The sequence below is a fragment of the Carassius carassius genome, chromosome 14 (genome assembly GCF_963082965.1).
Source record: "Carassius carassius chromosome 14, fCarCar2.1, whole genome shotgun sequence".
Taxonomy (NCBI): domain Eukaryota; kingdom Metazoa; phylum Chordata; class Actinopteri; order Cypriniformes; family Cyprinidae; genus Carassius; species Carassius carassius.
The window spans coordinates 18,559,354-18,573,462 of record NC_081768.1 but is presented as its reverse complement, the minus strand read 5'-3'; the positions used below and the strand labels follow the sequence as shown (position 1 = coordinate 18,573,462).

Sequence of the window (14,109 nt, the reverse complement as noted above, 5' to 3'; positions counted from 1 at the left end):
TTCTCGTCTTCTGTATTTATGTGTGTGTGTGTTTAAAAAAAAAAATAATAATATTTTTTTCCACAAAGATATACAGTATTAAATTGGTTGAAAGTGATAAAGACATTTGTAATTTTACAAGAAATTTTACAAGAAATCTGCGAAGAATCACAAAAAAATATTTAGCAGTATAACTATTTTCAAAAATGTTTCTTGAGCAGCAATTTAGCATATTACAATGATTTCTGAAGGATCATGTGACACTGAAGACTGGATTTAAACTGTAATCATATTTCACAATATTACAGTTTCACTGTATTTTATTCAAATAAATTCCATGGTGAGCATGAGACCGACCCTAAACATTTTTCAATAGTGTTCATAATTTAAAATACTTTTGCAAAACTTTTCTCATGTGGAAAATCTTATCCACAATGATTTCCAAAAAAAAAAAAAAAAGAATCGTAAGATAATTTTGAACAGAAAGGAAAGTTATGACAAATGTAGGCTCACCATACAGCTTTACTTTTTGCCTGAATAATCTTTTTTGTCTGTGTCTTTTTAGACTGAATAATAACAAAGACTTCAACACATTTCTGAAAACAAAAAAAACAAAAAAAGACTTACCATAACAGTACAGCACAATGGACACGGCCGGTGCATTGTACAGTACGATATTTCTATTATCTCAACTTCTGAATTCAAAAGGCTATACTTGCAGAGCATATTGAAGCAGTAAAGAAGTTCATTTCCATTTTGATTAGGTGCATATTATCATGCTGTCATACTGTTTCTTTATCTCTGTCTGGAGCTTTGTTTAAATATGAAAACTGTTCTTTCTCTAATTAAATTATCCTCCATCACAACAGCTACATCTTTGGGGCCTTTCAAACCAAAGAATCATGCAGCAAAATATTTGCTCTGCCCATGAACTGACTCCTTGGAGGAGGAAAAGATATCCTCTAGCAATTCACTTCCATCAGAGAGCTGACCTTAATGATGTTTATTGTCTGACAGATCGCCTCTATGAAATACAACCATCAACATCCAAGTTAACAATGCACTGGAGGCCTTTAGTCTCTGCAGTGCAGATAAAATCAATGACCAGCACATCCAGAGAGAAAGAACAGTAATATCTGTGTAACTCTATAATGGCGAATGGAAGGGGAGGTCGTGGTCTCAGGGTCTCGAGGCCATGAAAGTCTTTCAGCTTCCTGAGACACTACAGACAGGCAATTTCACCTGTCAGGTTTTTGAAGTAGTATTTTTTTCAGAAGAAATATGTTGGTTATTAAGCATTATGCCTCTCAGTTGGACTGCATATCTATTTTTCATTCTCGTCCCCATTGCAGCTGCTCATTTACACTGCATTACGATGCCAGCTCCAGTGCCTCTTAATGCAGAAAGAAAGAATGATTCTATGCGTCTACAAACTTGCTGATGACTATACAAGGTAGGTCCGCGTCAGCTACTCCTAAGGCTTTTCTGAGACGATTACCATTAGTCATTTCAGATACTTTGGCATGATTCTGTTGTTTTGGACCACACGATATCACTAGTGTATAGGGACATTTTTCTGCAAATCTACTTAGAAGTAACTAAAGGAGCTGTTGAATCATAAAGTGACTGAGCAGAGATCTGATCAACCTCGGCCTCAGACTCAAGATATCATGCCCATGGACTGCCCACTGTTTTCACACTGACGCAGGAAGCACATAAAAATGGCAAGGCTGAAATCAACTGTTCAAATTTAATTGGCTGACTTTACACATCTTCAGAAATATTATATATATAGTAGGGTTGCCACCTAATAGTCGACAAGAAGAGGCCTGGTCGGCCAAAATGTTATTAGTTGCTTAGTCACAGAATTTAATCTTTTTATTTGGCATGGCATGCGGCGCCAGTGCAATCACTTGAATTTTTTCCTTCTAACAGGGGAAGCAACTTCTCCTTTCAGTCATAAAGATAATCGGAATTGTAAAAGGTTCGCCTTTATTTGTGAACATTCACAATAAAAAAAAAAAATCTTTGTACTTTAGTAATATAAGCCTAAAGAAAAACAGGATGGCGCTTTCTGCCATCTGGTTTCCTTTTGCGGAGCACAAAAATGAACCAAATCTCTGCATACTAGGCTACTTGTTGCACAGTTTCACGTTCATTTTCACAATTTATTAAGTAAAAATATATTTCTCGTATAAGCCTATTTATTCGTTTTATATATAGGCCTATATATAGCCTAGCTTTATCATGTTTTTTTCCACTCTCACAAGCGCTGCAGGTGCGTGATGGGAAATGAAAATTTGCTAATTCCGCCGTGTAAATACCAAAACCGTCATATCACGAGAGCAACTGGCTCTTAAAGGGAATGGGAGATGAGACTTATTGGTTTATTGCACGTTATGCCCCAAAAAAACACCCATTATTCATTAAGAGAATAGGGACAACCCTGTTTAGACCATGTGCCCAGGCGCGCTGACTGATTTCCCATTGTTAAACGAGCAAAAGTGGATTTGGACACGCCCTGAGTGCACCTGCGCCGTGCTCTTTAGGCCATGCACTTAGATCGTTAAAATATGGCCCGAAATGTCTGAGACTAAGATCAGAAATACTTTTTTCTCTTTGTTTAGGGTCTCTGTCTCATGTGCAAGGTTGGACAGACGTCGATAATTTATAGGTTTTCTGGTGGAGGCCAGTCAGACTATGACAGGAATTTATAGTGAGTTTGATACCTGCCTGTGCAGCAGGGCTGAGTGTTCACAGCATCTGCTCTCTAAGAACTCAATCTCCCTTAGGTTTACAACAGAAGGGAAAATTAGAAGGCAGAAAATGAAAGAGTTAGAAGCTGTGCGTGTTCACCAGAATAGTGTGTACTCAACTCCAGCTTCTAGTCTGCCATGTATCTTAATGCACAAGAGTCCTTGATGGTTTGAACGTGAACTCACCTCCACAGTCTCCAGTTTGCCACTCCAGGCACTGGCCGTAGGGGAAGGAGATGACATACGCATTGGAATCCACACAACGCTTGGTACTGCCACACCACATGCACTCCATGGCCTGGCTAGTGCAGTTGGCACAGCTGGTTCGCAGGGCGCAGGGAATCTTACATGGACGCACGCTAAGGTTTGGGCTCACTGGGGGAGGAAAATGTAGTAGTAAGAATTTTAACACCTTGTGAATTTTGTAATTTAAATACTGAGCAAATATTTTCAAACTATATAAAAAAACCTGAAAAACAATTGCATTAAATTTCCTGATAAATATACAGCGAGGTCCAAAAGTCTGAGACTTTGTGTAAAACCTGAGGATCAAGAATGTTCCAAAGAGCATCTTTTGCTTCATTGGAACCAAGAACATGTATACAATCAGATGATCAATGTCATGAAATTTTCTTTGATTAGTAACTGAGAATCAGCAATGTTAAATATCTTTTATGATAACATTTCTTTCAAATTTGAATCAGATCAAGGTTTACCTAAAACTGCTTATTTCAAGGTTAAAATTATATCTTAAATCCTACATTTCAGTGTGGTCCCAGACTTTTGCACTGCTTTTTAAAACTCTGTAGCTATTATAATATATTCAGCATTTTTTTTTCAATATTTAAAGATGACAAAATGTCTATTCTTATTCTTATCTCTGCTTGTAACCTCCTGTAGAGTAAAAGAAACAACTGAAATGAGCACAATGAGAAGAATAACGTGAATAAGGCATGAAACACAGAATAGGGCAGGACCAGTTGACATTCATTCTTTATGCTCTTTGCGTGTCTGTAGGGGGGAGTGTTAAACTCTCGTTCAAGGCCTAATTTGTGCTTCCCCTGAGTCTCCATACCAGAGTGTTTCAAACAGGTCCAACATACATACTGCAGCCAAGGCAGCAGAAGATGAGAGTGTACACACAAAATTTCAATAAGAAGTCTATAAAAAAGCAGGAAACTATAGTCTTGTCATTTGTTTAATACATCATATATGGAAAAAAAAAAACATTATGGCTGATGCACACACCAAATACATTCACATATGTGTCATATATAAAGCCAAGAGCAGACTGAGACTGGATCTGCATACAACTGACCATATGCACGATTACTTCTTGGTTTTAGATAAGCCAGCTCAGTCATTTTCGGTCAACTGTACTGTGCCGTAAAGGGAGCGCCCTTTTGAGGAAAGTTTAGTTTGTCTAGGATGACCAAACGTCTATGTATACCGTTTCTAGGGCTGGGTATTGTTCAAAATCTTTATTGTGCCAATTTCGATACCTCAGTTTCGATACCGGTTCCTAATGATACTTAATTTGATTCCATATGTTTTAAAATACATTTCAAATACATTAAACACAAAACTTTTATTTTTCACCTTAATTAAAACAAATTCTGGTAACACTTCACACTCAGGATAACATTATTAATACAACTGGTTGTGCTTTTTGGATAGGGGTGCGCCATTCAGGGGCGGACTGGGACCAAAAAGTTGCCGTGGACTTTCTGGCCCACAGCAGCGACCACATCATAACGCAAACGCACCTTTTTTGATGTCATTTATTAATTTAATATTTAAGTAAACAGTTTGGGGATTTTAACCAATAGGGCAACTGATCCTCCGTAAAAAAAAAAAAAGAAAGAACAGCAGCTGTTCATTTAACGACTCCTAGTGAGCGATACATGCTCATCAAGACACAAACATTCTCCTAGAACTCACACTTTGCATTCAGTTAGCAGATCCATACGAATCATGCATGAAATAGAAGTTTATAAACTCAAACGATAGCTTTATGTGCTTTACAGATTAACTTGAAGTCTTTATTCATTCAAGATGTTCAATAATAGATCATCTCTAGCTCGGTAATACAAGTTCATGATCCGATTAGTGAACCCAGGGGCGAAAATCTCATCTAAATGTTGGGGGGGGGACAATAAACATAACATTTCTCACGAGCAAGTTTTGAAGGGGACACCAATAAAACAGGCAAAAATGTACTTAAGGATATGTGTAAAGAGAGGAAAACCTTACTACTATTGCTGCTTAGAGAAATTTGCTGTACCGGATAAATCTGTCTCTCTCTCTCTGTTTTTTAGATGACGTGAAAGGGGGCGTGTTTCAAGATACGCAATGGAGTAGACCAAACTAAACAGGGAGGGAGGGCAAAACACTCATTTAAACAAATGCTTCACTAAATTGGTGGTATTGCCGGCTTTGGTTGCAATACTCTTATCGCATATGTTGCACTTTGCTGACTCGGCATCCACTTTTATAAAGTGTAGCCACACTTTAGACCTCTTTGGCATTGTAAAATGGAAACGTTTTGAGAAAAAACAACTACACTTGTGTTGTGTGAGTGCGAGTATCTTCAGAAATCCTCCCCGTCACGTCACGTGGTGGTGGACAGCCAATCACGGCGAATTTAGGTCCTTACATGCACGTATGCTACAAGCTCACACAGACACAGCCGCTTGGCAAAAAAAACGGCCACTTGGCTTTTGGAACCGAAATTTGGCACCGAAAGATAATTAATTTTTCGATACTCATAGTATCGAAGTTTTTTGTTCGATACGATAAAGGCATCGAAGTTCGGTACCCCGCCCTTACCATTTCAGGAATAATAAATAAGAATTTTAAATTTACGCGAGAGAATCCATTAAATCATGCCGCGAGTCATTGCTATGATTGACAGTGGCAACGGAATGAGTCATCTGACGAGCCAATTCAGACTACCAAAATTACAGCAGCAACAAGTGTTGGATGAAACTTAACCCCTTAACTGTCACTCACATTTTTGAACATTGACTTTGTAGTGCACGATCCAAACTTACATTTTTATAATTCATGAATGAAAATATTTTGTACCATGATATTGATGTACCATTTACATGGTAATGCAATGTCTGATTTAATAATGGGTTTTAAAGGATGAATTTTGAGATTTTAAGTTTTCAGTCGATATATAACTTCTGATGATTTCTAAAATGTGATAGAGAAAAAAGCAACAAAGAAGTCTTTTTTTTTTTAAACAAAGGTCAAAACTCCAGTTATAATTTAGATTTTTAAGGGGGCGCTCTTGTCATAAATTAATCGATTACTTTTCCTACATCATTTTTAGCAAGCAACATTGGTAAAATATATATTTGGGAGTCTTAGACCTTTCCAACGATATATAGTTTGTCAAGATTAGATTAGATTTAATTGTAATATAGTGAAGTAAAGGTAGGCGTCCCACAGAGGGGACGGGTGACAGTTAGCAGGTTTTAAACAATGTAGTTTTTGAATTAAATCTTAACATTTAAAAATATTCAATGCATTATTTATTTGTTATAACTTATTTAATTTGTGTTTAGCTATAGGTATTTAAATAATTCAGCCTTGTAGGCTGTTGTCTGGCCTTATTTATTTCTTTAAATGACAAGTGACTTTGTGTATGGCTATACTTCAGCACAATAAACTACTAAATTTGTTATAATATTTATTTTACAATAAATAAAAAGATGTGAAAAAAACTAGGGAGTTGAAATGGCAGCTGCAGCCAATGAGTGATCCTAAGCTGAAATCTCGTGGTTATAACGGTAATTTCATTTTCATCTTAAAAAGTCTTTATTTTTCGCTAAGACATGTTTTTGGTTTATGAATTAGAAAGTAAGCCTTTAATAATGTACATTTTACTGCACAACGTTGAAAAATAATAAATGCTTTACATTTTTTATAAGATTTTAAAAATGTGTTCATGAAGGTAAGCGGTTGATTATCGAGAATACCATTACAATGTCATTTAAGAAATTAGCCTAACTGCCTAAACAGTTACAATAGTGTTTATTTGTCAGCATTGAAATGTACAGTTATGTGTCTGGGTACTTTCCTGGGATTACTACTCTGCATATAAAATGATATGTTCTTTAATAACATGCAATTGTATTTTATGTCTTTTATCGTTATTTACGGTGTTGCAATTGTTTTGTTTCTCAGTTTCTGATAAGAATGAGGCAGGAGAGGTTTCTGTGAGAGTCTCTACCTATGTATTGTGCATATAAAATTAGCTTCACCGGAAGATTACAAGCTGGCTTATCTTTATCCGGAAGTTCTAAACAGTGCTCCGTGCATATGGTCAAATCAAGGGAAAATCTCTAGAACTCTCTGGAATTGGTATTAAACGCAGTTTATGTAAATGGAGATGAGAATGCTAACTGAAAGCATTATCAAATTAAGACCAAATATATTTAATAAAAGAGAAGGGATGTGTAGAACTGTGTGAATGCCAGACTTTCCATTTCTTTAGAACTCTGTGGACCTTTCTGTGGGAGCGGATTCAGTTTGGGTTTGATGCGTAAGAACATCATCCACCACAGAACAGGTGCTGAATCACCTCCAGGTTCATGTTACAAAGGAAAGGTGAAAACAAAAACAATGAAAACTTTTTCTCACCAACTGGCTTCTCACAGATCAGCCCCTCGGTGTTTGCAGTACAGGGTTTGGCTTTGAGTCCGGCTACCTCAGCTCTTTCCAGGTACGCACAAAAGCCTGAGTCACTTGGCTCCCCTGGTAACCACTGCAGCGTGCTGGCAGTAAAGGGAGACATGTCCTCCCACCCCCAGTATGAAACATTTATCTTCCTTAGACCCACCCAGGGAGTTAGTTTCTGCAAGAGAGAAAATGGCTTTGTTCATGTCTTCTTTGCACACATACATGCACAATACATTACAGTTAAACATCTAGTAAAATTCTACATAGAATGTATACAAATGCAAAACAATGACTTATAGAGAATTCTTCTATGAATAGCAATTTTTTTTTCTGGACTGATTTTAAAATGTCTTACAGCTATTACTATTTGTTCACAAAATGTGCTGTAACCAAATGCAGGAATATGTTATTACGAATACAGAAATACACCTCTTAAGATTCCACTTAAAGGGACTCTAAGTAGGAATTACTCCCATCTAGTGGTGAAATTGTATTTTGCATTCAAACTAATTTTGCTCTCCAGGGCCTCGCTTTTTCAAATGCGCGTTGCATCTACGGTAGGCGATATGTACCAAAAAGCTTTGACAGGATGTCTTCTAATAGCACTTCGTTTTGGCGACCATGTTTTCTTCTCCTGTGGCGCGGCATATGTATGGTCCATAATAAGAAAGCAATCCAGACTTTTAAACTTGCCGGTGCAGTTTCAAGTGCCTCTCACTGCTCTGCACCTGCGTTTCAGGCTCTGACCGAAAACGCGTTGTGGAAACGCGTTGGCTTAGTACTTTTTGTCCCTCTCTGCTATTATAGTTTTGCAAGATGGCGGAACTACATGGAAGCCTCCGTCGACCTACCCGTCCCATGTATATAAAGATAATAAATTCTTCATTTACGAGGATTAGTTTAAACATTGGCATAGGTATTTGTACACCATTGAGGGCATATTTATGAATAAAAATATTGATTTTAGATAATAAAATACCTAAAAAGTTACTTATTGTCCCTTTAAATGTGATGCTAAAATGCGACTGTGTCACATATCTAACATAAAGCTTGTTTAATTACATTAAAATTGCTTTGAACACAGGCTCAATAAGCTGCTCTCGCCCTGTGTTCATAAATACTGATTATGAACATTAGTGTGAAGAGCAGAAAGGCATCTGAAGTTAAAACGACAAACAGACTGACATATTTGCAGAAGTGATAAATTCAGTGAAATAAAAAAAGAAGAGTTCATCTTCATAAACTGCTATTTGAACTCTATTTGAACTCGAATTTGCAACATTACAGACTTCCAGCTGGACATTCATTCAGTGCACCTTGACGTTTTGATGGCTAATAAGCCTGTCTTCTGAGCATTAGACGTGTTATGGTTCTATAAATACACTTTTCTTTCTGTCTGTCTTCTTTAAGGAAAGGCAAAAGGTCAACGCACAATTTAATTATCAATTCAAAGCAAAACAAACTGAATTTGACATACCCCAAACTCTCAGATTTTCCATTCAAATTAACAACCTCCCTGTATGAAAAGGTCTTGCATGCTTTGATTAAAAGGTTTAAAAGGTTTAAGATCTCCTGTGAGTTTGTGCAGCCACAGGGAGTGAGTGTGACTGTCAGTGTGAGTGACAGCAAAGAGAAAAAATAGTGGCAACTGAGAAACCGGTGAATGTGAATCTTTTTCACATCAAAGGTGGGTCCTTTAGAAAACTGTGTTAATCTTCAAAGGACAAAAGCTGCTTAAACACTGAGGCTCACACCGCAGTCAGCGAGGGAGCGGATTACGCAGAGAATCACTCCTTTCCTTTTGATTAACACATGACAAATATTAACACCACAGCATCGAGGGGACTCCACAGATTTTGTGCAGAATGGCTCTTTACTGAAGGCATGAGTAAGGTTTTTTGACATGTAAAGTTGAAGTTTAAGCTTTACTGACATTTAGAAACGAACCTACACGCGAAACAGCTGGCACTACATCTGGGCTTGACACACAGAAACTTATCAAGTAATTTGCAAATGCTAATGTTTACTTGGACAGAATTATCTGTCAGGACATTTGAGGGTGTTTAAATAATCACTTTAAATTGGGAGTAAGAGCAGAGTGTCAATGCAAATATACTTAAAATCAAAAACTAATTTAGTTAAACAAATCAGGTGCCCAGAAGAGCTTGTGTCAGTAAAAAAAAAAAAAAAAAAAACTCACCATCAACATTATTCCTTTACATTTTCAATCTGCAGTTGGTGTGAAAGGGCCTTTACAAATGTTAAAAATACTGGCATTTCAATAACAAGCCAATGATTAAAAAAAGTAGCAATATATGTCTTTCTACATGCTGTAATTCCTGTCTTGGCAAAGTATTAAGTGAATGTAAACAAGAATTATTACTGTAGCTCATCCTTTTTAAGTTTGACTTCAGTTTTGACTTCAGACTTCAGTTCAAAAGACTAAAATAACAGCGAATGGAAACACTGTCAAGCAATAAGCACGTGCCTCACAGCGCATATTCTGTGCAATGAAGCCAGAAGCATTTGTTTCTAGCGTACAAACGTTGCATTTACGGGAAAAAGCCAAGCTCCGATTTAAAAATAGAGAGTTCATTTTTAATACTCGCTTGACAAGCGCATATGCGAATGACATCATAGGCTATAATAGTTTATGGTCTAATAAATTAAAAAAGTTTTTTTTTTTAAATTACATTTATGAATTTAGCAGATGCTTTTATCCAAAGCGACAGTACATTCAGGCTATCAATTTTTACCTATCATGTGTTCCCGGGGAATCGAACCCCCAACCTTAAGCTTGACAGCCAAGTGAGCTGCAGGAACATTACTACATCAATGCAGAATCATCCACGTCCGCATCGATGCAACAATTAATTTCGACACCCCAGTGTCTAGTACCATTAAATTTCACTAGTATTGATAGGGCACTGATTAATGAATTTCTGACGTGGAGACAGAACTAACCTGTATGCAACGTACTGAAAAACAGGAAAGTGTTGACTGTGTTCTAGATCAATACCCAACCATTACCAAGACAAATCAATGTAAGCTAGCACACAAGCATCAGTGACTGAGCTTGACTCACCTTCTCCTCCAGCTGATACTTCTGCAGCTCATCCAGTATGAAGTCCACCTGTCTGGCGGAGGTCAGAGAGACGATGTTCCCATCCAGGTTCTTACAGTAGTGCTGGGCATTATCATAACTCTCTTTGCTTGCGTTCAGCCTCAGACATGCATCTCCAACCTGACTCCAGCCCTCTCCACACAAATGTGCTGTAAAAAAGCAGAGAAATCCAGGATTCACTGTCCAAACTAGGCCTCACTCACACAAGACCTCTGAACAATGCTAACAAATCATTCTGATCAGGATCTTGATAAAAGGAGCTTTCTATGTATTATACAGCTAAAAATAATTAAATAAACGCTGTTCTATTCATTGCAGTAAAAAGATATTATGGATTCTACAAGATATTGAGTTGTTTTCAACATTGATAATAATAGGAAATGTTTCTTGAGCAACAAATCTGCAAATAATTATTTCTGAAGGCTCATGTGACACTGAGGACTAGAGTAATGGATGATGACAATTCAGCTTTACAATCACAGGATTGAAAGAATTGTTAACTGCAGTTATTTTAAATTTGAATAATATTTCACAGAATTACTGTATTGTGATCAAATAAATGCAGCCTTCTTTCAAAACCATAAAAAAAAAATCTTGTCAACCCTCAACTTTCGAACAGTAAATGTAAATCAAATTACATCTTAAAATCCAGGACACACCATGCTACACTCTGGAGTTTGAACATATCACATTAAGCAGCACTGAATAATTAACCATGACAATGGTTAACCACAAACACCACCCCTCAAATTCCTGAAAAGAAAAACAAAAAGAAAAGCACATGGTCATAGCCAATTATGAAACCACACAGCTCTAAAAATAGCATAATAATAAGCCCTTTTCATTTCAGCGGTATACTTTATAAAATGTGGTTTATTATATTCTAAGATAAAGGCTGTTATGTGATAAAGAAAGAAAGAAATAACAGAAAGTAAAAGAACAATAAACCCTGGGTTTCTTGACAAGCTGCTCAGCCATGAATGGATAAATAGCTCAGCAAACTTGAATAATTACTGCACTTGGAACTGACCTTCTGGTGCAGGTCAGAACTCATATGTGATGTACTATCCAGCTGCAAAGGTCACATTTTTTTCATGCTTGGATATACACGTCTATACTATAGAGTGTATGTCCTTTGCAGATAAAATTTTCATTTGTGTGTGTATGTATGCCTCCAAACTGAGCTATCAATCAGAAATATGACAGCTGAGAAGTGAGTCTGTCTGGCTCATGTCCTTGAGAAGAGCATGATATCAGACAGAGAGAGACTACAGGAGAATGACCAGCTTAAACCCTGAATGTAGGGCTGTGCAAAAGATCGAATGAGATTTGCATGCACCTCTCATCAGTAAATACGCTCCTGTGATTAGTAGTATATATCCAGCATGTGTGTTCAGATCAGGGTTGCCAGGTTTTCACAAGAAAACCTGCCCAATTGATTCTCAAAACTAGCCCAATTGCATTTTCTAGGGGGGTTCCCTGATAAAAAACTGTCTTCAGGTTACTGGCGTCTCTTCAACCAGTGGACATGACCCTACCTTTAATGTACATGAATTATGGATATTTACTCTCTAATTAAAGTGAGTGACTTAGATACTTACTAAGTCACTAAGTGTTTACTTTCAGAAAAAGAAACTATACATTGAGTTCACACTGAAATCTTATAGTATTTACATTTTTATTCAAACCTAAAACAAAAAAAAATGTATGATTTTGACCATTTTTATATAACATAATACTGTGATACATACCAAATCTTGGTCAAGAAAGTGTAAAAAAATTAACCAGTGTGTGTGTGTGTGTGTGTGTGTGTGTGTGCATGCATCTTTAAAGACAGTCTGGAAAAAAACAGAAAATAGGTACAAAGTGTAGGTAGAAAATATTTCTTCCAAAAGGGAGACAAAAATGTTAATAATACATCAAACAACTGCATCACTTCCTGCTCTCAAACTAGATCAGATCAAATAAATCAGGCAGAGATGCCCTCAGAGTGTGGAAAGCTGTTTCCTTTGTTTTTGCATCTGAGGTGCACAAACTCACAAAATTGAAACTGCTTTAAAAAATTTCTGACATTTTTCTAGCTTTTCCAAAACTGTGCCCCCCAAAAAATAAGGTCAGGCCATCCTTAGAAATATTCTTGTTTGCCGTAATCCGACTGACCCTGTCAATTTAGGACCGACTCAATTTTTTTTTTTTTTTTTTGCTTTTTGGTTTTAGTTTGCTTTAAGACCAAATCATTTTTTATTACTTTTAAAACAACAAATAATATAAAATATAAAATAATATTAATGATATTTAAGTATTGTAAATATATAAATTGCCTAGGCCTACATACAAACGAAGGCTACGTTCTTTCTTAAAAAAAAAACAGTGACGTCATCTATGTTTACACGGATGTCACACTGTAGCCTGTGCGTTCGCTTCGTCTCTCATTCACTGTCAGAGTCAACGGTTCGCGCTTGGTAATGATGGCTGCGGCTGCAGTAAACTAAATGTTTGCGGTCACTGTTCAAAGTCATACGGGTTCAGGCACTATAATACATCTAAAAAATTCATTAAAACATTTGACACCGCTTTAACTTGGCACGAAGTTCTGGAAAAACTGTGCCAAGATATTTTCCCATCCCTTCTCCCATCTAGTCTAAAACCGTGACCGTGTCGACTGTCACTTTATGTTCAAAATCTATTGCACAAATCGATTGGACCAACCAACACAAGTTTCAAAAACGAAAATAGGAAATTGATTTTAACGACCTTCTCTCGGAGCACGTTCAGGTTATTTTTTTGGAGTGCTTCCAGGTTTTTTTTTTGGAACACGCGTCACATATACAGTCTATGGTCACACAGCAACTGCAGCTTCGGACACACACGCATAACAGCAAATAATACTTCTGCACAATGTTTCTCTTTTTACAAAAGGAATGTGAATTCTACTGGTATTCGGGTAGTCTCATGCATACAGATTCGGGCTAGAATCGTCTATGCGATTTTTTGTTGTTGTTGACATTTCTAATCATAAACACAGCCATGTTGAAGCCTGTAGTAAATATTTTGCATTGTTATGGCAGTCCACTCTGCTTATTGTTTTTCGAGAATGTTGCACTCCTGTTTGTCATTTTGCACATAACTTCACGCCAATAAATCATCAGAAATATTGGTCTTTACCAATATATTGAATCTTTACATTCGTCCTGCCTGTTGTCCGTGCCTGTTTACCTATATTTGGTGTTATTTGCCATATAAAATGTATTTAGACATGCAAAATCGATTTTGCAATCGATTCAATGAACACTTGTCTCTCAAATCAAACAGGATTTTTTTCACAAAAGTGACAACCCAAGAAAGCAAAGTAAACGGTCTCTCATTTGTAGGTTGCATTGACACCTAGGGGTGGATGCAAGTAAAACAGTACCTGATTATTTTCTTCTCACCTGAAATTCATGCAATAAACATGTTTTTGACAAAGATTTCAATTTGTTTGTGGTCTATATAGCCTGCATCAAAATGAGGTTTGCAATGATGCACCCGAAGGCACGGGTTGAAGACTGAGTCAGTGAT

The 14,109-nt window shown here is 36.9% G+C and overlaps 1 protein-coding gene across 1 annotated transcript in view; it reads right to left on the bottom strand.

Moving 5' to 3' along the window:
* Positions 1-14,109, bottom strand: part of atrnl1a (attractin-like 1a) — a 375,666-nt gene that overhangs the window by 269,677 nt on the left and 91,880 nt on the right. The window contains exons 16-18 of the mRNA XM_059566501.1: positions 10,513-10,700; positions 7,389-7,602; positions 2,922-3,110 (exon numbers count right to left, since the gene is read on the bottom strand). Coding sequence (XP_059422484.1) covers positions 2,922-3,110; positions 7,389-7,602; positions 10,513-10,700 — 591 coding nt within the window. The remainder of the gene's footprint in view (positions 1-2,921; positions 3,111-7,388; positions 7,603-10,512; positions 10,701-14,109) is intronic.